Source organism: Monomorium pharaonis, chromosome 5 (assembly GCF_013373865.1).
Source record: "Monomorium pharaonis isolate MP-MQ-018 chromosome 5, ASM1337386v2, whole genome shotgun sequence".
Classification (NCBI taxonomy): domain Eukaryota; kingdom Metazoa; phylum Arthropoda; class Insecta; order Hymenoptera; family Formicidae; genus Monomorium; species Monomorium pharaonis.
Window position 1 is genome coordinate 28,347,682 of NC_050471.1, and position 26,524 is coordinate 28,374,205.

The following is a 26,524-nucleotide window of genomic DNA, read 5'->3' on the forward strand; positions in this document are numbered from 1 at the left end:
GTACGCCACTAGTATATACCTCGCAGACAGAAGACATTCGATGGATAGATCCTTTTCGACTCGACTCGACTCAACGTAAGTCGACGCTGAGCGAGATCACGTGGGGGGGAAAAATGGGGAAAGGGGGGGAAAAACGAAGGAGAGACTTCCTGGGACAAGTTAGTTTTACCCTAGCTATATCATTGCGATAATAATTCTGCTCAATAAGAGAGGACTCTTGTTCCTCTGAATCCAAAGTTCAAACATTTGGTATTCACGCACTCGGTCGAGCGGCAGGTAATGCGAAGCTACCATCCGTGGAATTATGCCTGAATGCCTCTAAGGTCGTATCCTCTCTCAAGTCAAGTGGCAATGATTATTCCTAGGAGTTTCGTGACTCTTGTGAGTCGAAAAAGGTTCAACGTGACACCATCCAGGCGGTCGGTCGTCGAACGAGACGTGACGACGACACCAGTGTCTATGTGGTCGAGCACGAGTTGAAAAATTCATAAAATATTTGTCATCATTGTAGTTGAACACAATTTTAATAAAACGTTCTACCGAACGCTTTATTTTAATGAACTTGGAGTAACGGACTTTGTTCGTTTTGTATTTCATTTTTCGTAATATATTGGTCTTTTGTAATGGCTCTGAGACCTCTCGAGTTTTTTTTTTTTTACCACCTACTGCTTTTTAGAGAGAAACGCCTTAGACCGGTGTATATATTCTCGGAGATTTAAACAGCACATTGCAGAATACAGTTACACATTACAGGCACATGTAGTACACACTTCATGGATCCATTTGGCTATGTGGGCCATTCTTTTCCTTTCGATTTTTGACACCTACTTGATATACAGACTTTGATGTACGAATCTGAATTCTTAAAGTATGGATACAGAATACCATCGTGAGTATTCCGTGTCCGACTGATTTCTACGCTGAGAAAAAAATGTTAATTTGACTAAATTTTCCGATTAAATTAAATTTTGTCTCTCTTTTTAAGCATTTATATATTTCAATTAACTATTAAATACTTAAGTTGAAATTTGTTCATTTATGTTAAATGCATAAATTCTTGAACTGACAAAATTTTAATTTAGTTGGAAAATTTTGTCAAATCAACAATATTTTTTTCTCAGTGTAGAAATGGAAGTTTCGCGAAATTTTAAAGATAATTAAATTGTACTGCATTTTATTTTATTTTTTACCACTATTTCTTTAAACATTTCATTTGACAAAAAGCTATTGTTGGATTGGAATCAAATTTTGATGTTTAGAAATTTCATTATTATTCTGATGAGACAAAATATTGGACAGCACATATATCGAGTGGGTGAAAAAAATTGAAAGAAGAAACAATCTAAAATTTGCGGCATACAAGCGTTCGAAAAAAAAAAAGGAAAAGAAAAGGATAATGATTAGAGATAAGGATACAAGCAGAAATCGGAGCAAAAAAGAGGATTGTATTGAAATCGTTGGCCAAGATCTTGTTGAAATAATCGATCAAATTCGATATTGAAACATTGTATTATCATCCCAACCAGATATTGGCCATCGAGTAGGTGGAAAAAAATTGAAAGAAGCAGCTTGAAACTCGCAGTGTATAAGCGTTCGAGAAAAGAAGAAAAGAGATGATTAGAGATAGGGATATAGAAATTGATTGGGCAAAAGAAAAAGGATGATATTGAGATTGTTGCCCGCGCGGTTTATTTCTTTATCTCTAATTATCATTCTCTTTTTTTCTCTTCTCGAACGTTTGCACGTCGTGAGGGCTGTTATTTCTTTCAATTTTTTCGTCATTTACTCGATGCGCTAATCAATGCCTTGTTGAGATGATAAACTCAATAACGATCGATTTTGATCGATCTATCATTTCAACAAGATCTTGGTCAGCAATCTTAATCATACTCTTTTCTTTACCCGGTTTCTTTGTGCCTCTATCTTTAGTCATCTTTTCTTTTATTTTTCACAAACGCTTGTACACCACGAATTTCAGGTTGTTTCTCCTTTCAATTTCTTTTTTGCCGCACATTCGACATACGTGTTGGCCAAAGTCGTTAGGATGATGGGTCAAATTCGATTACTGAGACATTGCATTACCATCTCAACAAGACATTGGCTAACACATCGAATGAGTGGCAACAAACTCAGCCAGACTCAGAGAAGATGCTACCCAGCGAGAAATGATAATAAATTCGGCATCGATTCGACGTCGAATTGATGTCGATTCGATGTACCATTTCTCACTTTTATAAAACGCGCAGCGTATAAGCAAGGAAAGAAAAAAAGGCGATGATTAGAGATGGGGACACAGAGACCGGACAAGAAAAGAGAATGAGATAAGTAATGGCGAGTACGAAGGAGCGTAAAACTACTTCTTCCTTCGTGTACGTAGGAAGGAAGAAGCCGAGGAACCTCGCCACCAACCGCTGCGCGATTATATGTATGTGGCACTACGGGGGAGGATTTATCAAGTAGAGAAGTCATTGGACGGTGAAGCACAGAATTAACATCGCTAGACAGTCGTTTCCCGGTCTACGTGAATGTATTCCACGTAACCGGGCGGCTGTTGTCAGGATGCCGCCCCGAGGAGCGTCTCCTCGGTTGGCGCACGTCGCGGTTTTTTGCTCTTCTTCGGCCCCTTGTAATGAAGTCTCTTTGTGCGAGCTTTGGATCTGGAAAAAAATAGAGTTTAAGATAAAGAAGAGAGTATTTTCTCTATTTGCCGTATAAATAAACCTAAACATTCAATATAAAGATGAACCCAATCTTTTAAGTTCCAATTAGTGAGAGGTATAATGAAGAATAGTAATAATATTTACATTGTTAGATATCGAAGACTCGCGCACTTAAGAAATGTTTGCAATTACTGTGTGACAGACAAACTTCATCGTTCTATATCGATATTTAATGCGAATGGGGGGGAATAATTAATATTGACTTTCTTATTTTTCATGCTTCAAGTTACCTGCTAATAAGAATAGTGAATAGGCACGCGAAGGCAGTGACAATTCCAGCAACGCCGGCGACAACGAGCCACATGGTGGGCGGGAGCAGTCCGAGCAACCGCGCGCCGTTTCCGCAGTTGGCCTCGTCGTGGCCGGATGGGCAGTGCGCGTGGCCGTCGCACCAGAGACTGGCGGCGATGCACGCACCCAGTTCGGGACACTTGTGCGGGCAGTCGCCGATGTACGACGGTATCCCGTTCGTATCGTTCTCAGTTATTATGCCCGCCATTCTCTCCGGAAGACGCAGTTGCCGGCGCAATGCGGCGCGGCTCTTGGAGATCTCCAGCCAGGAGGCAGCCGCTTGGCCGGCTTCCCTCGCCACGAAATCCAATAGTAACGCGGGCGGCCTCGGCGGACCCGGCCACTTGCCCTCCTCCGTGGGGCCCAGCCATTCCTGCGAGAACACGTGCACGGTGAACTCGCGGGAGCCCGGTGGCGCTGGGCACACCACCTTCAGCAACTTCGGCGGCCAGCCGGAATAAAGGAGGATGCGATTGGTGGTCGGGCATTTGACCTGATCGCCGGTGGTCGTGCCGCCGCCAGTACTGCTGACACCGCTGGACGTCTCGGTGCCGGTGATTGGCGGCGGCTCTAACGGCAGAAACCAGCCCCAGGTAAGAACGAAGAGCGACCGATTCTCGCGCGCCTCCACCAGCCATGGAAGACCCTCGCAATAGATGTCCGGCCTCGACAACGGCGGATTGACGAAGTTTAGTTCGCCACCCTCGCCACGAATCCTCTGCTTTCGTGGACACTCCGGCACGCGGATGAGCTCGAAGCTGGCGTAGAAGAAGATCGTGTCGAAATCCTCATGGGGCGCCTGCTGATCTACCAGGAAAGTTATCTCCAGCGCACGGCCGGAGGTGATATATGTGAGCGGTATGTGCGACGCGTTGTCGCACAGGCAAGTCCGTGGTAGCTTCACGTCCCGCCACGGCGCCTCATAAATGACTAGACGCGCGTCTCTGGATCCGACCTCTTGAACGCAGCGCGGCTTACCGGTGTGCGGGTCCGAATCGCTCGTGCACATGGTAGAGTCGCCCAGACTGACGTTGTGCAACGTCAAGCGGACTCGCTCCCCGCCGCCGGCCTCTATACGATACCTACGCGGATCAGGGATTTGTGTGTCAAACTGAATATATAGGGTGTTTGGTAAAGATTTATGCAATTTTTATAAACAGGTAGAGCGCATTAAACTGAACAGAAAAGTCCTTTGCCGTTTTTCCATTTTCGCAATAGTTAACGAGTTATTGATTACAGAGGTACACAAAATAGTGTTTTTTTTAAATTAGGAAAAAATAAGCCAATTCAGCAATTCTTGGATTTGAATTCAGCGAGTCAAAATAAGGATTAATTAGTTTGTTCCGCCGAACCAATCACTTTTTTTGTGTGCCTGTGTAATCGACAACTTATTAACTATTGCGAAAATTGCAAAATGGTAAAGGACTTTTCTGTTCAGTTTAATGCGCTCTATCTGCTCATAAAGATTGCATAAATCTTTACCAAACATACTGTATATTCATAATTCTGAAATTTCAATCTCGTTCCTACCTGCAGTCCAGCTTGCTGGTACCACCCCGGCCAAACAGACGCACGTCACGCGGCGACATCACCTCGCCGACGTGCACCTTGCGCCACACCCGGCTGCAAACACCGTCGCCCCAGGGTTCACCGCTCTGAACGGTGGAAATAAACTCGTATCGCGCCTGGAACAAGAATGAGAATCAATAAACTATACAAATCCAGGATTGGCCCCACTTTTACTGACACACTTTAGCAAGCAGATAATTTTATTTCAATTTGGGTCATGGAAAGGGGACAATATTATCTATATATTAAATTTTATATATAGGTAACATCAAATACTGATTATATATGATTAAATCGAACCGTTCAATTAAATCAAAGACAACGGAGAGATATTTCAGGTGGCTGAGAGATGCGATATCCCGCGCGTACTCACGTGAAAGTTAATCGGATGAAGAGCGGTGCCGAGAACGGTTTCCATGCGCAGGGTCAAGCTCGGCGCGGTCGTCAGGTAGCTCTCCTCCTCGGTGCACGGCCTCGTACTCCTGGTGATATTACGAAGAGCGGCATGGGCGCACAGCTTGGGCGTGTCATCGCACAGCATGGTCATCAGCTGGCCCGTGTTCGGCGCACCGTCCCAGAAGACGAGCTTAACCGCGCACACCGACGCCGCGGAGATGTCCGGCGTAGGCCCCTGGCCGGTGGTCGTGTTGCCGTTCTCGCCGTTGCCGGTGAGATCGCGCTGCGAGTACGACGAGAAGTATATCCACACGCGGTCGCCGGTCGCGCCCTTGATGTTCCACGTGCAGCTGGAACCGGGCGGTAGCGCGTGCAGAGGCGCGCGTATCGTTCCGCTACGCTTGGCGCCGACCCCGGTGCCGTTCACGAAGAAGTGGCAGCCCTGCGGGCCCTTGGCGTAGTCCAGGCCGTCCGAGTCGACGTAGATCACCCGCAAGTCGAGCTCGAGCCGCATCGAGGACGCGCCGAGCGGTATCGCGACCGGCGAGCTGCGGAACTCCACCTGCATGGCAGGTCCGCGCGCGGTCACCTGCGGCAGCGGGCCACCGCAGTACACCAGGAGGACCGGGTCCTCCGTGCGCGCGCCGTCACGGAAGATCAGACGATCCCTGTCCGGGGAGCAATCCTGCCAGACGCTGAGACTGGTGTTGGCGGTGGTGCTGAGACCGACCGGACCGTTGTACATACTCTTGACAGATATCATAGCGTGCTTGCACGTGGGCACCTCCTTCTGGCGCACGGTGATCAGGCAGCTCGCGTTGCGCGGATACTCGCCGGGGTAGTTCGGGCTCTGCAGCCGGCACTGCTTCAGGTGGCACTCGTAGAAGTTGCGAGAGCAATAGGTGCCCGGTACCGGGGAACCCCGCTCGATCGGCAGTTCTGGTTTGCCCAGTCGGGCGACCGCTTCATTACGCGCGACGAAGCGGTAACGTAGACGAAATTCGAATGGCACCGCAGACGGCGCGTGGAACAGCCGTATAGAGGCAGTGACCGTACTGGTTTCACTACAGCAATAACAATAAGTTATTAATAACACTACATACGGGCTACTGTGTTTCATTGTTTAGTTAGACTATCTAGGTCACCGGTAGACAGGTATTTCTAAAAAACGATTTTTAGGTTTTACAAAGTCTGAAAAAATTCGGATATATTCTTTTAATATTTTTCTTTTATATTCTTTTAATATTTATCTGTTAATATTTAAAAACTGTTTTTTTTTTATTGCGTTCTTGTACATGTTCGAGTTTGAGGCAGAACCGACAAAATGGGAAAAATCGTGTCTGGTTCAATGTGATCCAAATATTAAATTTAATTGTTTGCCTTTGTTTGCCTTTTTAAATACTAAACATTTTTAAATATTAAAAAAGGAGATGAGAGATGCAAAACATTTTAATACTTTAAAATCAAACACTTCTTCTACGTAATTAGTAATAATAATAATAATAAACTTCTTTAATTTGCAAAACTATAATTAAATGAGCTGCCCTACATAAAACATGACGGTCATTAGGTCCTCTATCAGATCCTCGGTAATTCTACTAAATGTCTGTCTTCCCGCAATAGAGGAATGGGATCCAATAGGGACCCATACATAACTATGATAGATGTCTATTATAATGGACGCTTTGACGGACATCTGATGGACATCTATTAAGAGGCTTTTGTTCTCTGTGGGATCGTATCCAAACGAGATATTTTTTAATCAAGATAAAGCTGAAGATTCATTGCAATTGCTTTTGCAAGCGAGCTTAAAGGGAGTACCTGTAGTAGGACGCGCGGCCCTCGCTGACGCCGCACCACGAGCCGCCGGTGAAGTGCCTGCCGAGTTCAGCGAGCTGGAGCGAGCCCTCGGGGCAGCTGGTGAAGTAGTTATCGGCGTTCGCGTCGATGCGGCCGACGCTGAAGGCGTCCCACAGTAACTGGACCAGCTCGCCGTAGCCCTGGCCGGCCGCGGTAAACGTCAGGTGGCAGAGGAATGGCAGCCGTTCCTCGGCGGGCCTCGATAGATCCAACTTGTACGTGTGCCCCTCGCGGCCGTGGTACGTGCGATTGCACGGCGTACACATCGCCGGCTCATCGCTACCATCGCCGCAGTCATCCTCGCCGTTGCAGTAAGCGTCGATTGGCACGCACCGGCCGTCCCGGCACGTCAACTCGGCCAACCCGCAAGTGCCACCACCGACGCCGCTGCCGATGATGCTGACACCGCTGCCACCGCCACCGCCACCGCCGCCACCAGTGCCAGTGGCAGTTCCAGTTCCAGTGCCACCGCTACCGCCACCGCCGCCGCCCGCACCCCCGCTTCCGCCTCCGCCCCCGCCTCCGCCACCTGTGCTACCCCCGACGCCGCCACCGTTCGACGCGTCAGCAATCAGCAGCAGCAGCAGCAACAGCGAGATGATACCAATATGATGAGGCGATCGAAGGTATTGCTGCCTGTTGTTGTTGGATCCTCCTCCGGCATCAGCTATCTCCTGCTCGCCGAGAAATTAATCTGTGATATGTGTATGTCTCTAAAAAGATTTATTTTAATATTGTATATATTAATTATGTAATTATAATGAATTAAATATGTAATTATAATGAATATATATGTAGTTATAATTTCCTGAGGAATTTTAAGAAAATTGTTAACTAGCTAAATTTTAAATTAAATTTCTTTACTTTAAGTATTCATGTCTTTAATTTAAATACATAGGTATTTGAACTGAAAAACATGTAATCACACAATGAAACATTTAAATACTTTATATAATTAAGTATTTATAATATTTTAGTTAAATATATAAATAGAAATTTATAAATGTTTTCAATTCGAGTGGTTATATATTTAACTTAAGTAAATATTTAAACTTACATAATTAAGTATTTACAATATTTTAATTAAATATACAGGGTGTCGTGTAAACCTTCCGTCAACGTTTACAACCAGGTAGATTGCATTAAACTGAACAGAAAAGTCTTTTACTGTTTTGCAATTTTTGCAATAGTTAATGATTATCGATTATACAGGTACACAAAAAAAGTGGTGTATGTTTTTGAAATTAGGAAAAAATGAGCCAATTCAGCAATTCTGATCTTGGATTTGAATTCAGCGAGTTAAAATACATAAGGATTGATTAGTCTGGTCCGCCGGACCAACCACTTTTTGTGTGCCTGTAATTAACAACTTATTAACTATTGCAAAAATTGCAAAATGGTAAAGAAATTTATAGACGTTATCAATTCAAGTTATATATTTAAACTCAAGTAAATATTTAAACTAAGGAAATGTAATCAAGTTTCAAAAAAGCAGTTTCTATATATTTAAAATAAATAAATATAAAACTGTTCTACATCCCGATGAAATCTCTTGAGTTTATGTATGAGTTTAATTTAAATATATAAATTTATTTGAACTCTGAAAAAGTTCAATTAAGTTATAATATTTAGTCAAATCAACTTTTCTCTCAATGTACAATTGTAATTTCAACAACTTTCTAAATTAATTCGTAATGCGATTTGTGCAGCAGCTGAGAGTCCCGTTCCACGGACCACGGACTAACCGCATTAGCATCGGCCCGCGTCTCAAGTCGGGTCGGAGATTTAAATCGATCGGTCTCGGATGTAAAATGTGTATAGCGGGTCGCCGCGTCGTAAACACCTGTTCTAAACATTCGCGCTAATTAAATTCCATCTCGGCATCTCGTTTGTCATATATATATATACAATACAGGTTGTCCCAAAACATGTGGGTCAACGCTCATAAAAAAGTAGAAGGGATCGAGATGAACATAAAAGTCCAATATTGTCTTGGGTTAGGTCCAACAATAATCGAGATATTAACGTATGGAATGTGCAAATAATCTAATTAATTGCTATCGTAATTGTGAACAGCAAATTAATGAAAGCTTATCATACATTCACGATAGATTTTTTCTTCCGTGTTATGGCTCGAGCTGATCGAGCTCTTCCCTCGGCGCGCTCTCATTCGCATAATTTGAAAAATTAATAGACCTCACCCAAGACCTAACCCAAGACAATATTGGATTTTTATGTTGATCTCGATCTCTTCCACCTTTCTTTTTACGAGCGTCGACCTACATGTTTTGGGACACCCTGTATAGATAATTCAACGGATAAGGGCGCGGGCCAAGTTCGTCGATTTACCATAATAGCTCGCCAGCGAAACGAGCATATCACAGTGACGATTCCAACGTTGTTGCGATTCGGATGTTGGCCTTGGCTGACAGCATGACTGGGCTCGTAGCAAGCGAGATAAGCGAACGGAAGTGAGAAGAACCGAAGTTAAGAATCGCGATCGGCAGTGATTGTTGGCACCGACACAACGACATCCCCCGACGGCACGATCACACGGTTCAGCCTCCCAAGGAGGGAGAGCGCGACGAGGAACCCCGCCTACGCGCCACCGCCGCCGCCGCCGTCGTCGTCGTCGTTGCTGCTGCACTCACAAGGAGCGCCGGCACCCGCTAACTCCGCTGTGCACGCCCCGGAGGTCGATGCGCAACTGCACGCTACCACGGCACTTTCCCCAGAAGAAGGGAAGCCAGTCCGCGTCGCGCGCCGCCGCGCCGCTGCAAGCCATACCGGGGCAGGGGGTGAACCGAACGGGGGCTGAGCTCTCTGCGCTGGCGAAGGGAGCCTGGTGTGCCTGCATGGCCACTAGGCGCCTCAATGCATCGATCGGCCTGTCGTTCTCTCTCGTTTTCATCACCGACCTCTTTCTCTCTCTCTCTCTCTCCGTCTCTCTCTCCGTCTCTGTCCCGTAACACCCTGAAGCCCGAAGTCGTCGCGCCGAGGGTTGCGACGCGAGGAAGGAAGGAAAAAGAAGAAGTTGCGGGATCTACTCGGGTCCTCGTGGATCTATCAATTGGGATCGCGCGATCGTAACGCTGATACGATCGGATGGGGAGAGCAAGTCGCTCCAGGAGGGGGGGGGGGGAATTGGAAGAGGATAGAACGGGGGATGTTTTGGAAATGTAGATTTGTGGGCGAACCTATAAGAGATTTACGGGCGCGAGACGACAAGCTGTCCGCAGATTGTAATCTCGCACTGCGGCGACGTTTCCTCGGCGGTTTATCGGAATTTTTGCGCCCTAGTAAACGCCCTCCGGGTTCGGTTAAGACCGTCGTTGGCCGTATCTCGAGGAAAATGTGCTATTCGCCCCCGATCGAATCCATGAACGATATAACGAACTGAATTTACATAGATGTTCCTTATCAGGACGGCATCTCGATTGCTCTCGGGGTGGTTAACCGATTTCCGAGCGGAAGTCAAAGACCCCTGATGTTTGTTTTCACAGCACCACTGCAGATAATATGTAGTATATGTCGATGATGTTGAAAATTACACAAGGTTAATTTTTTACTTTTTTTTTCAAGAATAAATGATTTTTACTTTAGAAGGGTGAAAACTGAACTCGTGTAATTTTTCGAGCAACTTGTCACTCTAATAAGAGTTTTTTCTCTAGAGTAGTGTGGAGTGAAAATGTTATTTAAATGTCGATTCTACAGAGCGGAGGGAGACGGAGAGACGCTATAATATCTAATTAGAATGATTATGTTCTTTATTTAAAACTGTTTATAAATATGTGAAAAAAAGATGTAAAGGATTATATTTGTTCATGCACTAGTATCACGATATTTGATGCAGATAAATTAATGTTTGCATTTATTTGTATATATGTATATTGTATATATACTTGAGTAGATGGATTTCACCGCCGTATCCCTCTTTCCACCCTGCTGTCCGCGAGGTCGTCAACTGTCGAGACTCTTGACGTCGTATATAGAACGTTCCACTTAACTCGTCTCCCACGGATATCTTCCTTGAAATCGTTTCGATCAGTTCGAGGACACGGATAACCATGATGATCAAAATCATTTGAAGTTAAAGATCATTTATGTTTGCTTTTAAAATAGAGAACATTAAATGTCGTGTTGTATTGATTAGCACAAAATGAGAAGGGAGGGGGGTGGTCCATTGCGTCAAATTAAACTCTATATTTTATTAAAAATCTGAATTTCTCTGTAAAGAGGAAAAGATCGAGAAGCTGCTTTCTAGATGAAAAAGAATCCCTTATAAAAATTTAATACTGGCTATATTAAATTAGCCGATAATTAATTGCTTGTTTTAAATATTAAAAGTGGCAACTATAGCGACAGTCCTTTTAATATTTAAAATAATTAATTAACTCTCCACAAATTTAGGTCACATTGATCCATGACGATTTTTCTCATTCCGCCTTCGAACATGTACGGAAAAAGTGAAAAAAGTTTTAGGCCATGCAATCGTGCAATCGTACTTCCAAATGTTGAAAAAGTACACCGCAATTTCTTTAGATTCACGGGGAAAAATGTTTCATATAAAAAAAATATATAAATATATTTAAAATATTAAAATTTCTGTTTGACATAAAAAAATAATAGTCATACTGAAAAGATAGAAACTAATTTAAAAAGTAATTTTCGCATTGCTTTTTTTAAAAATGCCAAGTATGAAAAATTGTCCATATATAATCATGTATATATTCTGAAATATACATATATGATTATATATGGAATTTTTCATGCTTAGCCTTTTTTAAAGAAGCAATGCGAAAATTAGTTTTTAAATTAGTTCCTATCTTTTCAGTATGACTATTATTTTTTTTTATATCAAACAGAAATTTTACAGAAAAAGAAAACTGATATAAACACATATACGGACATATTTTATATATTTTTATACATGTTTTTATATGACACATTTTTTCCCGGGTTTTTAGAATCAAAAACCCTTTGAAAAATACAACCAGTGACCCAGATAGCAAGCAGAGGAAAGCGGGATAGGCAGGGGGTTAAATTTAATACTGCTAGTATTAAATTTTTGTAGGTGAATGATTTTCGCTTCTGCCTTCTTTTTCTCGACCACAGATCAGTCAGTCGAAAGCAAAAGTGGAAAAAAAGCGCTTGCAAAAGCATTATGCATTATACAGTCTTGACCTTCCCACGACATAATTTCTTCCTTATACACTTCCCTCTCCACCCCCCCCCCCTACCCTTTCCTCCGGTACTACTGGCGATGGGATTTCGGGATTGCGGTGTCCACGAAAGCCCACCTCGCGCATACACGCGAAACGCTCTGTCTGTGTAATGACAAAACGAACGAAAGGATCCCTTCTTCTCGCTCAGTCCAAATCAGATCGGACGATCGAGCGAGAAGGAGGGATATTCTTTCGTTCACCCCTATCATTGGACGGTACCACAATACGATACAGAGAGTAATAGAGGCTGCGGTCCACTTTACGCTACGAATGTTTCGAAGGGTTTTATTGACCAATCGGAAATAAATTTCATGAATTGACAAAAAAATAGTTCAAAGCGTTTGTGGCATCAATCTTTAGCCGGAGAGGACGGCTTCGGAGATGAGAAAACGAGTTAGGGACCCAACACCCCAGTGAGAAATCATCATTTCGATGTCGATTCGACGTCGAATTGTTGTCGAGTTCATTATCGTTTTTCGCTGGGACCGTGTACAAACGCGTTACAGGTATGCCACCCTCTTTTCTCTCGGCTTTTTACCGATACCTCTTCAGGCCTCTTCCTGATGTTGAGCTTCGCAGAGCTTGTGGGGAGACGCGTGCGGCTCGTATCATCGAGGTGAAGCGTGTCGAGGACGTCGTCATCGTCGACGCTTGACGACGTTTCGTTGCTCTTAATACATACAGATGTGCAGCCATCGACGCGTGCATCGCACAGCCTCCTCGTCTCGACGACGACGACGACGACGACGACGACGGCGGCGGCGGCGGCGATCGAACGAGAGTGCACACCCCTTTTCCATCTCGCTCTCTCGCTTCCTTTCCTTCTTCCTCTTTCTACCTTCATCTCGCTTTCTGGAGAGCGCATACAAAAGGGATCGGCGACAATTCTCTTATCACGTTACCAGCATCAACGACGGCACTCCGCCGTTCCTCTTTCTTCTTTCGAGTGCTTATCGATCTCGCGCGCGCGCGCGCGCGCTCATTATCTCCGCTTATTAACAACAAGCGGTTCATCGTCCGCGCGCGCGGCGCGCGTTGCCGTCGCCGCGCGCGTGCCAATTAAGAATATCTAATCCCGCGAAACGCGGTCACGGGGTAAATCCGATAGCGCGCGAGCGTGCGGTAAACAGCCGCGCGTCTATAATTGGACGATGTATCTTGCCACGCCAAGGCGCGCGCGGTATAATCCACTTTTGCACGAAGGGAAACCGGGCGGGTAGCCGCAAAATTACGGGCAATTACGGAAATCCCTCCTGAGAGGTAGAGCTTTCGAGTCTCACGCACGTGATGCATTCATTATACACCGGGGAAAAAAATGGTTGCGTTATTTAAGTTGAACATGCGAAGGGAACTTTCCAGCAAGTGACACAAATTGACACAGCAGTATTTCTGTCTTTGGTTGATATTCAGTGAGAGACAAGGACAAAATTGCTGCTGTGTCAATTTGTGTCTCTTGCTGCCCAGCGAGAAACAATAATGAATTCAACATCAATTCGACGTCGAATCGACATCGAAGTGATGATTTCGATGTCGAATCAATGTCGATTCGATGTACTATTTCTCACTGGGTGGAAAGCTCCCGTAGACTTGATACTTCATTTTCTATGCGGTCAAGTCGAAAAATTTAGTCAAGTTTAATTAACAAAGTCAGTTTCGGCGAATAAGATGCGTGTAAATTAATTATGTAATTACAAGTATTAAATAAAGATAAAATAACGAAACTTTATGCTACTTTAGATTTCAGTTCAAGTCCCGAAATTTCGCTTCTATAACAGTCTGTATACTGGCCCCTCTCAAATTTAATACCGGTATGCGGTGTATTCGCGTATCAAGTTATAGAATGCTTTGAGGAGAGACGGTATATGTTTGTGTGCATGTGCATAATTGTGTGCATGCGAGTATCGGGAGAAGAAGAGAGGAGGGAGATGCAATTGAGTGATGAATGCATCGTCGGGATGCATGCTCACCTAGTTATGCCATAATGCCATCGGCGCATAATGTAGATAGATTCGTCGTTCCACTGTGCTAATTCAAGTGTCGAGATATCCTCAAATAACGATATCTATTTGCAGTACTATTAATCGAAGTCTTGTCCCTATACGAAAATGTTATTTCATTCGGTTAAATAACAAATCGACATTAACGTTTCATGGTTTCAATGCCGTCAAAATTATACATTTTCAAAAAATAACTCGAAGATTGCATCGCTTTCGAAATTCGTCGTGACTTAACTCCTTCTTCAATTGTTTTTAGACTATTTAAATATACTTATTAAGTTTTTTGTGCACAATATTGGCAAGATTTTAATTTTCCTCAAATACCTTAAAAGATCGATAATTTTTTTTTTCAATAATTAAAAACTACGAAAAGAAATTTTCTTTAGGCATAATGAATCTTGATAAATCTGGTTCCTTCAAGGTAAAAGTTCAATATGTGGTTTGCAGCATATAAAACAAGTTTCAATCGAACAGAATGAAGAGGGCTCGAAGAGGATTAAGACTCTTCAGGAAACTGTAGCACTAAAAAGTAATGATACTGCAATTCTCAATGGTCGGAAATCTGATAAAAATGAAAGACGCGCGCGCGCGTGTATATATAAAATCTAAAAAACTTACAAAAATAGAATCACTGCACCACTTACAGGGATAATCATCATTAAATAAGACGTAGTCTACAATGAAGACTTAAGTTTTTATCCGTAAGAAATTGACTAATCACAATTGAGTATTTTTATAAAAATTGACTGTGATTGGTCAATTTCTTACGGCTTAAAGCTTAAGTCTTCATTGTAGACGTCTATCTAAAAAAAATATTAAAAAAATAATAATCTTTGAAAAATGTAATAATCGTTTTTGTCTTATTTATTTATCAACTATAGTGATTATATGTTCGATTGAGCTACCTTTCTGTAACAATATTGAATTGTTTAAAAATAATGGTTTGTGTCTAGAGGTGTTCTTACAATGTAAAAGATATGTTGCAGTATCTCGCTAAGTATGAAAGGATATTTTACGAAAAATGTTCTTGACACACAGTACAATCTATCAGCATATAGAAAGAAAAAAAGAAAGACAATAATTCTCATTTAATAAATATATTTAAAGATATTCATGTGATGAATATTTATAGGTGGATGCATAAATCATTAGGCAATGAATTGATGTTAGATTCGATGATTTAATGTGCAAATTTGCAGGACCACAATAAATGGAAATTAATTGCTTAATCGCTGATGCAATTTGAATATGGCAATGTGTTAATCAGTTTGTATATGGTATATATATATAGTGCTGAAATGACGTTTATATATCTACATTTGTGGTACAAATATAATTAAAACCTATTCACGACGGAAAGCCAAATCCATGACTTTAACACTTAAGGGGATACTAAACTGCTGTTTTATCATTAATTTTCGGACCCCGAAATCTTTTTATTGATTGCATGGAATTGAAAATCTTCCTCCAAAATTAAAATACAGATAATAACGCGGTGCACTGCGATCAATTTCATACGAAAAACGAAAGAAAGTTAGAAAATTATAATTTTGTTATCGACTTCTGTAGTCGACTCGTGAAAACATTGGCTGCGTATAAAAGTTTCAGACTTTGTACGTATAAAATAAGCATAGGGCGCACTTGGCATTTCAGCAAAGAATAATACTGTGCTTTTAGAATGAGCCTAAGAACCTTAGAAAAAAAGTTTTCGGTGTTTAAAAGGATCCTATCTGTTTTATCGTCAGAATTGTACAATTTGTTCCAATGTACTTTTTATTGCATTTACAGAATTAAAAATTCTCCACAATTAATTCTGGAAAAGGATTTCTAAATCTATAAAAGAAATACATACAAAATTTTGTTAATAACGTGCCCAAATGACTACATTATCGACCTCGATCAAGTTTGACGAGCAGTTTAGCATCCTCTTAATGTCTCGCGAATTTAATAGCAGTTCGCTACAGTTGTTACAGAGATACAAAAAGTTTACACGAGTCACCCTAAAGCTATTAAAATACTGTTACTTTGTTTTCATTATTGAGTGTTTATCCTTAAAAGAAATTAAATATACATTATATATCGACGTTAACATATATATTATAAAAATTATGTTTTATGTCTACACAATAAAGCTATCACACATTTTGAATGAAAATTTTGAATTTTTACACATTAAATGTTTATACCCGATATATTGCAATGATGTATATAACAGAATTTAATTTTCACAATTGAATCAATAAAAAATGCATACGACATTAATCTAATATTATGCAAAAATGAATTAACAAATTGTGAAACAAAAGAGTAAATTAATAAAATTAACACGGATCTTTCATGATATATTAGAAACAAGAGTTCTATGGAAAAAAAACGATGTGTCGAAGAACATGATTCTTGCGCCCGTAAAGTTTAGAAAGCATAACGCGTGCGTATGTCCTCCAGCCTCTTCGACACTTCGGATGGCGTCCTCTCGAGATCGCTGGAGATGCTTTTCTGTTTAGTGGGCTCGATCGAGTTGAATTGTTCGCAAAGATCGCCGTCAATGACATTTTTTACAGGATAATAGTACGATCGAAAGGATAGATGATCTCTGCCGCACAGAGGAGGATGCTCGGATCGCATATGCATTTCTAGATGCTGAAAGAAATCGTGATCCTCGTGGCTTGTGAATGGCACGAGCACTCCTACCGTTCCGCTTAAAGTCGTATAGACCAAACTTTCAGAACCGCCGGGAATGAGAGTCGCCTTCTGTAGCGACATCACCGTCTCGCCAACATGGAAACACGCCACCGTGTCCGCTTTTTGACTCGCGCCATTTAGCAGCCCTCGATCCCAAAGTGCCTTATTTCCGGTAGGATCTTCATCAACATCATCATTAATGCCAGTTGCTAATCGTATCTAAAAAAAGATGGGAAAGAGAATGTAACAAATACATAATAACAAATATAATTGTTGTATAAACATGACGCTAAGTGTTTACCTAAATTTTGTAAAAAAATTTTCTGGAAATTCTCGAATTTTCTAAGAATTTTACTCAAAATTTGAAGATTACAAAAATTTTTAGTGCAGCTTGAAATAGATTTTGTTCTACATTGAAAAAATAAAAGTAAATTAAATTTAAAAGTAAAATTTTCAAAATTTTCCACAAGCACTAATAAAATTTGCGATTTTCAAGGATAAAAATTCCTTGAAAATTAAAATATAGTTTTTTCGTAATAAATTCTCTAGCTAATAAGACGATGTAAGAACTCACCACAGCTATGTTGCCAAATTTATCAGCGGTGGCGACCGTGTCATAATCCAATACGCACGTCGTCGTAATCCACCTAGGATGCGTGTCGTCCGCGAAAACGATTAACTGATTCTCCTGGCGCTTGTACCTCACGGCATATACTGATTCCTGCACGTCACTGACATAGATCCGTTGACCGATTGCATTGATCGACACAACAGCATTGGGTATATGCTTATTCTCGCATTTACGTAGTAATTTCTTTTTACCCATGTCGTAAAGCCGTAACATTCTGCCCACGCCGACTAGCACTCGACCTTGATACGGACAAATGGCTAATGGTACTTCGTCTAACGGGGATTTGTGTAGCAGTTCGATACTGGTACAGTCCGCATTTACTCTGAAAACACGAAGTGATCACTTTTGATTATTTCGTCGTGAGAAATATTACGTTCATGCAAAAGATACTATAAATCAGCACTGCAGGACTATCATCAAAATACAGATATCTATCTTTTTCTCATCATTTATTATTTTATCAAACAGAATACCATATAGTAAAATATCTTACTTGTATGTGTAAAGAAAACCACCATTGCTGACTCTAGGATTCAATTGAAATTCCTTCGCGACTCCAACGATGAGAAACAGTTGGTCACCTTGATTGGCGAACTTTACGAGGCAAATACTGTAAAAGGGGAGAAAAAATTTAATAGTAGACAATTTATTGGAATTATTTTCAATAAAAATTGAGCGTTAGTTTTTTACTTACCATAATGCAGCTAGATTTTGTTCGAATCGATGTATTTCAAACGTATGCCCGGTGGTCGGTGCCATTATTCTCAGCAAGGAGGCCCACAGTCCTGGGCCCGCCCGTGGAGCACCAAAAACTGCCTCGTTTGGTTCCTCCGATAGAAACGCCTCCGCCAACTCCCGGGCAACGGCAGCCTCCTCAGCGCCGGCCGCCTCCTGCATCTCTTCCGCCATCTGCAATCTTCTCTGTTGCTTCGTCTCCTCTGTATAGGCGTTGTGCTCCGTCTCGATAACCACCAGGTGTGCAGAGTCCGGGTGAATCGCAAACTTCCGTGGCGTGTACTCCAGCGGAAAGCTCACCTGATTAAACACGGCGCCGAGTTTCTCGAGCGCTAGAATCCTCAACGTGTTTGTTGAAATGGCGACAATGCCTTCTGGACACTGCTCGGAACTGAAGCCCGACGCGAATTCGAGACTTTCGTATGACAGGGGCGTTAGGTGAAAACGATTCTGATGGTAATAGCTCAGCCAGGACCGGCTGCTCATCGCCAGCACGGCCTGATTACCCTGCATTCGTATTCTGAAGAGTTTCACAGGACGAGAGCCTAGATATCGTGTTCTCGTGTCCGCAAGATCGCCCGAAATTGGATCTAACACAGTTCTGAGCAACACACCATTTTGCAAACCTAGAATTAACGGCAACAGTAATATATAACTATGTATTAAAAGTTCAACTCGACTCTATTACTTTTTCTTTTTTTAGAAATAAAAAAAAAATTTGCTGCATATAAATGTAAATGCAGATTTGGAAATATAATTTACCTATATTCAGATATAAACTGGATTGCTGCGGCGCCGAATCCTCGGAATTATCAGCGTCCTTGGAGCCCATCTCCACGATGCATAGACTCTCTGCAGCTGCTGGTAACGCTTGCATACTTCGTGGCGCTAAGCAGTCTGAGGGATCCAATGATATTATCCTCACCGTATTATCCTGCAGACCGACGGCAAGGAACCACGAGCGTTGTTCGCCCACTGCCACGTTTCCGAGAGCCATACACATTACCTCTGAGGGCATCTTTTTTCTTTCCGTATACTCATTCAATTGTCCGGTCTGAAAAGATGCGTGAAGATTGATAAAAAAAAAGCCATTATTGATGGAAAATTTCTTGTTCACTCTCCATCAGTTCCAACCACTAAACAACAGACTTAGCTAGGTTGACCATGTAAGATGAAATGAGTGGTATGCTCTTCGCATCCTCTACATCTCTGAGAACAAGTATTAGATGTTTCAGAGAGAACAATAATGCGTCATAATAATCGTTAAAGTCTTACATTAGGCCCTACACCCAATAGAGAAATTTTAGAAATAAGAATTAGTAAGCTGATTAGTAATAACTGTCTTGAATGTCCATGGAATGTCACAAAAAAACACAAAGAATAGCATAAGTTCTGTTCTTTGTCACTGCTGTACAATAAGTTAGAATAAGAAAAAATATATTTGTCTTGTTCTAGCTTATTACAACAGTGTAACAGTGCAGTGACAAAGAACAGGCTTATATTTAAACGTTCTATTGATGTAATAATGAAAGTCACAGATATAGTCATTTTATAAATTAAATAATAGAATCAAAGTAATGAAATAAGAATATAACACAATAAACGTCTTTCTTGTGAATCGTCCGACAGTAGAAAAAGAGCCTAATATTTTTCCACTGTGCGCTCGAGAGCATTAGAAAAGAATTACGACAAATACATACAGGATCCATCTCGAAATAAACCAATTCTCCTCCAGTGAGAGCGATCACAACTTGACGTTGATTGACAGCACATTTCACAATGGTTTTTTTGCCAGGTGCCTTCCATTCGTTGACACGCTTATCCGCTCTGATATGACGTATACCGTCAGGATATACCTGAAAAATATTTAAGGTTCCAGATAATTAAATCATATACTTTATATGTTATATATCATTTAATAATAATAATAATAATAATATATTAATCATTGTAAAAATCAATATTTCTGTAATGCAATGTTGGGCCTGTAATACCAGGAAAGTTTAGACTAGATCTTGAACGTTCCAACGATGCGTGAGCCCGAATACTTTAGCACTCTTTTGCGACCGACACGTGGTCAACCAGGTGTCGGAGATACCAAGTGCAATAAAAAAATTCTGCAATTCCATGCATATACTATTCCACCCCAAAAATAAATTTTAAAAAATCAAGTAATTATTTTGGCCGGATTATTAATATACTAATATATATGTAAAGATATTTATGATTTTATCTTTATATAAATATTTATGTAAGAATATTTATCCATATTTGTCAAATTTTACATTAATCTCTCAAATTTAATACAATATGGGATGCCTGGTTTACACAGGGAGCTTCACGAAAGATACGATATAATTTCTATGTACCTGCACTAACGCGTCCTCGCCTAAGGCGGAGCAACTCAAGGTTGGTGTTGTACCGAGAAAACCCGAATCCGTCACTTCTTCAACAGTCTCGCCGATACTGAGTACGAGAGTGGCGTTCACGAAGGACACTATGATGTATGCATCATATTCCTCTGGAATCAAAATTACAAAGCTCATTCTCAGAGTACATGGGGGAAATACGTCTTTGTATCGAATATTTAAATTTGCACAGATATATAGTGTGTTTAAGCGTCCCTCGATCTCCTATTCGAAACCGCGCACGTTCTCGTAGGGGCACGGAAAAAGCCGACGAGCTTTCGCTTTTTTTTCTTTAATTTGTCAAACGAATCGACTCTCGCTCGTGCCAATTTCGCGCCCCGAGGTCCTTACCTTTCGGTCATTCAGAGTTCTGTGGGTCAACCAATAGCACGCTGGCATCCTGAAAGAGAGAACTGGTGTTTGATAAGAGTGTATCAAGCCACCAGGTTAATTAATATCGTTTTACAAAACCGACGCCGTTGTCTTTTTATAGCAAAACTATATTAAAATTCTTTAAACTATATTAAAATTCTTTCAAATAATACTAAGTACTGTTCTTACCCGAAAGCTTTTGCAAATGCAAATTTGTTCGAATTACACACAGAAAAATGTATATTATAAATACATACTACAAATTTAAATAAACAAGTTGCTTGTTTCAAGTATTTCATAAATTCATATGGCCGCAAATTTTTTGTATGTTTATCGTAAATTTTAATGTGTATAAAAATATATTTTGAATATATAGGATGTCCCAAAACATGTAGACTAACGCTCGTAAAAAGGTAGAAGGGATCGAGATAAACAAAAGTCCAATATTGTCTTGAGTTAGGTCCATCAATAATTGAGGTATTAATTTTTCAAATTATACAAATGAGAGCGCGTCGAAGGAAGAGCTCGATCCATTGGAGCCATAACATGGAAGAAAAAATTTATCGTGGATGTATGATAAGCCTTCATTAATTTACTGTTCACAATTATGATAGAAGTAGATTATTTGCAGATTCCATACGTTAATATCTCGATTATTAGTGGACCTAACCCAAGAACAATATTAGACTTTTATGTTCATTTCGATCCCTTCTACCTTTTTACGAGCGTTGACCCACATGTTTTGGGACACCCTGTATATTCAAGCAATAATTTAACTGAGAATATTACAGTAAAACTAAAATCTGATTTGTTTATTATTCTGACTCTCAAAATTTTATAATATTCTTCGAAAGAGTATAAAACGTTTTTTTAAATAAAATGTTTTCCAAAAATTTATGAGGTTTAAGACTATTACCAAGAAAATATTTGTTAAAATAACATTACTTAAAAAAAAACATTTAATTTTTTTTACCAATATTTATATTTTTCTGTGTGTTTATTATTGCTAACTATTTATGAATCACTTTCATAAACAAGTATGAAAAAAACAAAAGAGTAGAAGTCTGCGATACCTTTAATTGCAGAATATGCACTTTTGTTACTTGTCACTTTGCATGTATAAAAAGTCAGAAAAGAATAGAGACAAGATATGTAGAAAGTAAATTCTCAAGAAAAAAAGAAAAGAGCTAAAAACTTCTTGATTGTTGAGTAAGCAATTCAAGTGGAAACATGCAGACAATTGGTATATAGAAATATCTTTCGACTAACCATCGATTCTTCTCTTCACCGTCCATACAGCGTTTGGATTACCCGGCAGCTCGCTCACGGCCATCTCGGACACTTCGAGACCGTGGCGTAATACTCGCAATGTGGATCGCGGTCCTCGACCGCATGCAATGTACAATTGCGGTGTGTCTTCGTTCGCCAGATCTGCCACCTACAGTGACAATTAAAAGTTCTTAAACCGTCTGCTCGTTGTCTTCCCTCTGTAGATGTAACAAGGAAGCAGAAAAATAACGCGAATAACATCACTGCACAAATAAGTATCATTGAGCAAATAAGAACATTGAACCAATCAGTAAACAAATAATAAAACAATTTAGTTTTCTAGTAAAATTTTTTTTACTAAATTTGTATAAAAATTAGATGTAAAAACATCAATTAATTTGCCATTTATCCTTTTAATGTAAAATTTTAAAACTTATTATTTTAATATTTTTTTTAAGCAGTCATTTACTTGTGATTGTTCAGCGACTGATGCAGTGATTCTAAAGTGCATTTGTCTCTCCAAGTATTCACTTCAATTTGCAATAACAAACCAAAGGCGACGAAGAGAGTTCTACTATTGCACAATCCAACAGGAAAGAGACGTAAGAAAATAATGTCTCTCACCTACTTGAAGTGCATAACTTTGAATAAAACTTGTACTTTATGAAAAAAATATATCACACCTGGCAAGCCATAATAGGCGAAAGACTGTCCATTTCGTCGACCAACACTAGATTTCGAAGCGGTCGCGGGGCAAAGAAGAATGTGTCACCTTCCTCCAACGGCATCGCAGAACTGAATTCAGGCTCGTCGTCATCGTCACCGAGATGCGCTATTTGATATAAGTAACTAAAAAAATGTAAGACAATGTAATTACATTGTTCGCAGTAATCTAGACGCGCGCGTGCAAGTAACGCATACGCATTAGTGGCAATTCATTCACAATTGATTAATTAATTATTCAGAGATAGAATCAAACAGAATCGATCATTAAAGGAAAAAACATTACTTGAATTATTAATTATAATTAAATCGATTTTTTCCCCTTAATAATAAATTCTGTTCGATTCTTTATCTCTGAGTAATTGATTAATTGCCCGTTACTAATACGCATTAAGTACAGTTTGCGATACTAACTGGTTGCCGAATTCCGAAGCAACAAACAGGAATCCCGTTTTCAGGACGCACATACTCGCCGCCACGGGCACGGTGTCGAAGTACTTGAGCTTAATCTCAGTGACCATGTCCTCTTCCGTCTCGAGTGTGATCTTAAAGATATCGCCCTGCTCCGTCTGCGCGAGAAAAAAGAACATGCTTTTCGTCTTGTGCGTGGCCGAGCACACGAATATCATCCCCCGCTCGGGATCGTCCAGGTCGTTGCGGCGTCGCGGGATTGGGCAACGTATGTCATGTTGATCCCCGAGGTTCTTGTACGTAAGATAGTTCTCGGAGCAGATGAGCACGCCGCTTGGACCGTCATTACCGCCGGGCACAGACACGAGGAAGTTGGCATGTTCCTCCAGGGGCTCGCTGTACTTCCGTACCACGTGATTCAAACCAAGATCAAGTTCGTATAGCGTAAGCGTCTGCTGTGTTTTCACCGCCGCGTCGCCCGTGGGATCGCTATCAGCTTCCTGGATTAACATTTTTCGCGAGATATTAGAAACATGTATGCTTTATTTATATGTGCGCTGCAAATAGGCGCAAGTATCTTCATAACAATAAAGAGATGTAATCACTGTTAATCAGTTGAAACACGGAAAGTGAAATCATAAGATACCTGACATCGACGTCTATTATTCAAAACATGATATAAAACATTGTGTGATTACCTCGTAATCAATTTCTAAACACGCAAACAGGGGATTCTCAAAACTATTGTCAACGCCAACCGTATGGTAAACCAGAGTATTGCTCTTGTGAGCTTCCAATGGAGAAGAGATTGTCAGACGAGCTTCAGCATCTCTGTTGAGAATGTACACAAGTTTCTGCTTCTCGATAGCACCTATAACAGTAAATGTGATGTAATACAAAATTTGCATTAAAGTGCAATTGCAATTGTTATCAATAAAGTACCATCATAATAAGTAAAAATGTAATCAATGTTAATCAGTTGAAACACGGATATGATAATCACTGGTACTTAATAAATAATAATAGTATAAATTGTTTTATAAATCCAGGGTTGGATTGTAACTTAGAAAATTATAAATAAAATAAATAATTTGTGGGAAAGATTTTCAAGAAGATTCTAAACATCAAGATTTAGCTAATGATTGTGTTTAAAGAATGACTTCTTTTACACGTTAAAGTACATACACACATAAACCTGAGAACGATTAGATCAAGACCAAAAATGCAAAAAAATTTTTAAAGTTTATTTGTTCATAAAAATATTTGCTTTAAAATATAAGTTATGTAGCTTATACGTACAAATGAATGGTACACCGCAGTTCGGAATAGATTGAGGAGTAAGACTATATTCGTCAAATTACGATTACAAGCCATAAAAAGTTATTTATTGGATCAAATTTTGTTCATTTAAGCGCTTTTACTGAGAAATTTGTAGTGAAAGCGCTTAAATGGACAAAATTTGATCAAATAAATAACTTTTTTTATGGCTTGTAATCGTAATTTAACGAATAGTCTTATTCCTTAATCTATTTCGAACTGCGGTGTACCATTCATTTGTACGTATAAGCTACATAACTTGTATTTTGAAGCAAATATTTTTATGAACAAGGACAAATGAATGACTACATTATCGACCTCGATCAAGTTTGACGAGCTGTTTAGCATCCTCTTAACTTTATGTTTAAAACATTTATCAATCTCAAAGAATTAATTTACTATTATTAAAAGTAACTTTTTACATTAACTTAGTTAACTTCAAATAAATTAATTTTTAACTTTAATTAGTTATTTTTTAAGTAAACTTTAATTTATTAACTTTATATATAACTAATCAAAATTAGATTTTATATAAACAATATGTAAATAAAATATTAAATTAATTTTATAATCATATTATAAATTTTTTTATTGGTATTTGAAATAATTTTTGAAAATTATAATATAACAATTTTTTATCCAATTTAATTTAAACTAAATTAATTTCTAATAAACTTTAATTTAGCTAAGAGATTAAGGCAAATTGAAGGTAATTGAGATTAAAAAATGTATACCTATCATTACAGCTCTTCCTTTTGGATCAACAGCGAGATATTGGCCGGGAACGATGCGTCTGCATCCACTCTTGCCAAAGGTCTCCTGATGCACCTTTTCAAAGGTGTTCTTGGCAGGGATATACTCTAGTATCACTATGCGACCGGAGTCCGACCCGACGACAATGTAATCCTTCGTTCCACCGGTCAGTCTGAACGCCAGGAGAGACCGGATGATGCCGAACACCTCGATGGTCAGCAGGGTGTGGACCTTGCCCGTGTTCGGATCAGGCCGTAGCAGCTCCAACGACTTGCCACGGGAGACGAGAATCTCCTGCATTTTGCTGCCGGAGAAATTGCCGTGCACCGCGTGTGTGATCCCCGTGGCACGTTGGAGAGTCAGATTGTACAGATACATCTTGGCTCGCTAGATCTCGCCGCTTTTTTTTTCTAACTGCTTCGTCGATTTCCTGATCGATCGATTGATGCGAGTTAACAGAGGGCTTGTGCTCTCGTTAGGAGACTCCAAGGGTCCATGCTCTGTCGCGAGACAGATATTTCTGTGAAACAAAAATCAACGCGGATTGTTTCTCGGGCCGAAATTAACTCGAGACGAATCGTTAAACGCAAAAATAAGGGCGGCTACGAGAGCGCAGAATCATCAGGAATAATTATTTTACCTCGATTGGACCTTCGATGCGACGACGCTCGACGATGTCTTCGGATTCTCCGGGATTTTCTCGTCGCGAGCCGAATGCACCGTCACGTCCGTTACGAGAGAACCCGAGCGAACGGATCTCCGCCGTGCTGGCGTTCCTCACGCATTTCACTGGCAATCCGCCGGAAACGATGCGCGTCTTCCTCTCGCCATTGGCTGCAGAAACAACAATCGACCAATCACAAGTGAGCTCAAGCCTGATTAATTAATGTCGTTGAATCCAGCCAATCAGGTGCAGACATTTCTCAGGCGGCAACTCAACACCGCCATTTTGTTCTGAATGCGCTTTTGCGACAAATTAGATTCAGCGCGCGCAAAATTTAAAACAACATGTTATCGAGTTATAAATATTTAATATAAATAAAGAAAGATCATCAATACTAGCATACTATTTTGTATCTAAACAGTATTCCTTAAACAAAAAGTAAAAATAAAACTTTTGAAAATGTAAATATAAATTAGAAAGTGTCTTTTTTAGAATGGCATA

General features: G+C 40.4%; 2 protein-coding genes and 1 long non-coding RNA gene across 4 annotated transcripts; 1 reads left to right on the forward strand and 2 right to left on the reverse strand.

Annotated features, from left to right (window-relative positions):
• Positions 1–1,162: 1,162 nt before the first annotated feature.
• LOC105837526 lies at positions 1,163–9,949 on the reverse strand. Its single transcript, XM_012682385.3, has 6 exons — positions 9,186–9,949; positions 6,798–7,510; positions 4,954–6,040; positions 4,542–4,696; positions 2,951–4,093; positions 1,163–2,657 (listed from the first exon to the last, which is right to left on the reverse strand). The coding sequence occupies exons 1-6, from the start codon at positions 9,186–9,188 to the stop codon at positions 2,555–2,557; spliced, it is 3,204 nt and encodes a 1,067-aa protein (XP_012537839.1). The 5' UTR covers positions 9,189–9,949; the 3' UTR covers positions 1,163–2,554.
• Positions 9,950–11,738: 1,789 nt separating this feature from the next.
• Positions 11,739–15,483, forward strand: LOC114255211. Of its 2 annotated transcripts, none has more exons than XR_004963422.1 (2): positions 11,739–12,567; positions 12,614–15,483. It is a non-coding gene; the product is annotated as an uncharacterized LOC114255211 (long non-coding RNA). The 2 variants fall into 2 exon arrangements; XR_003626510.2 differs by having other exon boundaries at positions 12,641–15,483.
• A 599-nt stretch (positions 15,484–16,082) lies between these two features.
• LOC105831203 (splicing factor 3B subunit 3) lies at positions 16,083–26,304 on the reverse strand. Its single transcript, XM_012671184.3, has 13 exons — positions 26,000–26,304; positions 25,341–25,879; positions 23,988–24,160; positions 23,293–23,789; positions 22,839–23,004; positions 22,156–22,324; positions 20,476–20,627; positions 19,807–19,962; positions 18,869–19,160; positions 18,066–18,732; positions 17,865–17,981; positions 17,315–17,693; positions 16,083–16,959 (listed from the first exon to the last, which is right to left on the reverse strand). The coding sequence occupies exons 2-13, from the start codon at positions 25,735–25,737 to the stop codon at positions 16,471–16,473; spliced, it is 3,654 nt and encodes a 1,217-aa protein (XP_012526638.1). The 5' UTR covers positions 25,738–25,879; positions 26,000–26,304; the 3' UTR covers positions 16,083–16,470.
• Positions 26,305–26,524: the final 220 nt, after the last annotated feature.

Excerpts from the sequence above, each read along its gene's own strand:
- LOC105837526 (XM_012682385.3), bottom strand. Across the intron at positions 6,041-6,797 it reads GGCCGCGCGTCCTACTACAG|TGAAACCAGTACGGTCACTG; the intron begins GTACTCCCTTTA and ends TTATTGCTGTAG. Across the intron at positions 2,658-2,950 it reads TTCACTATTCTTATTAGCAG|ATCCAAAGCTCGCACAAAGA; the intron begins GTAACTTGAAGC and ends ATTTTTTTCCAG.
- LOC105831203 (XM_012671184.3), bottom strand. The coding sequence starts at position 25,737 with ATGTATCTGTACAATCTGACTCTCCAACGTGCCACGGGGATCACACAC. Across the intron at positions 23,790-23,987 it reads GTTTAGAAATTGATTACGAG|GAAGCTGATAGCGATCCCAC; the intron begins GTAATCACACAA and ends ATGTTAATCCAG. Across the intron at positions 23,005-23,292 it reads GCTTCGGAATTCGGCAACCA|TTACTTATATCAAATAGCGC; the intron begins GTTAGTATCGCA and ends ACATTTTTTTAG.